Source organism: Pteropus vampyrus, unplaced genomic scaffold (genome assembly GCF_000151845.1).
Source record: "Pteropus vampyrus isolate Shadow unplaced genomic scaffold, Pvam_2.0 Scaffold1543, whole genome shotgun sequence".
Classification (NCBI taxonomy): domain Eukaryota; kingdom Metazoa; phylum Chordata; class Mammalia; order Chiroptera; family Pteropodidae; genus Pteropus; species Pteropus vampyrus.
Window position 1 is genome coordinate 3,633 of NW_011890324.1, and position 619 is coordinate 4,251.

Below are 619 nucleotides of genomic sequence, written 5' to 3' on the forward strand. Positions count from 1 at the left end.
TCCATGGACACAGACAAAGTAGCCGCTGTGTTCTATTCTATGGTCATCCCCACGCTGAACCCCCTGGTCTACAGCCTGAGGAACAAAGAGGTCAAGAGTGCATTCAAGAAGGTGATTGAGAAGGCAACTTTTTCTCTAGGATTGAGATTTTAATCTTTCATCATGCACAATAACCTTGTTTAATTCCTCTCAAACTTTCCCTATGCAGTAAATTACTTTTTACTGTAAATGCAAACCCACACTGCATTTAAATTCCTGAGATGACATCCTTGTCTTTTCAAAAATCTTTGTCTAGTAACAAGAAAACATATTCAGAAGTATAATACCTGAATGAGGATGGCTAAGGGGAAGCATTAGAAACTTGGGGACCTGCTTGTCAAATGTTATTAATGACATTAACATGTCAAACAGGAGCACAAAAAAGCCCATGAACAAGGGCATGTGGACATGTCCCACATAAACTCACACTTATCACAGTGGGAAATTCATCAGAGGTAAATGAAGTGTTGCTAATTTTTAATAAAAATAATTTGAGTAGCTGAGATATCAAATATAAAGTTGAATCTAACCATAACTATTTCTTTTTATTTTGAATAACTGTTCTAAGATTCTGAATAGG

General features: G+C 36.2%; 1 protein-coding gene across 1 annotated transcript in view; it reads left to right on the forward strand.

Moving 5' to 3' along the window:
- LOC105310244 (olfactory receptor 5B2-like) overlaps nt 1–153 on the forward strand; it is a 1,027-nt gene extending 874 nt beyond the window's left edge. The window contains exon 2 of the mRNA XM_023526630.1: nt 1–153. This exon is cut by the window's left edge and continues 412 nt beyond it. Within this exon, the coding sequence (XP_023382398.1) occupies nt 1–153 (153 nt within the window).
- The last annotated feature ends 466 nt before the right edge of the window (nt 154–619 follow it).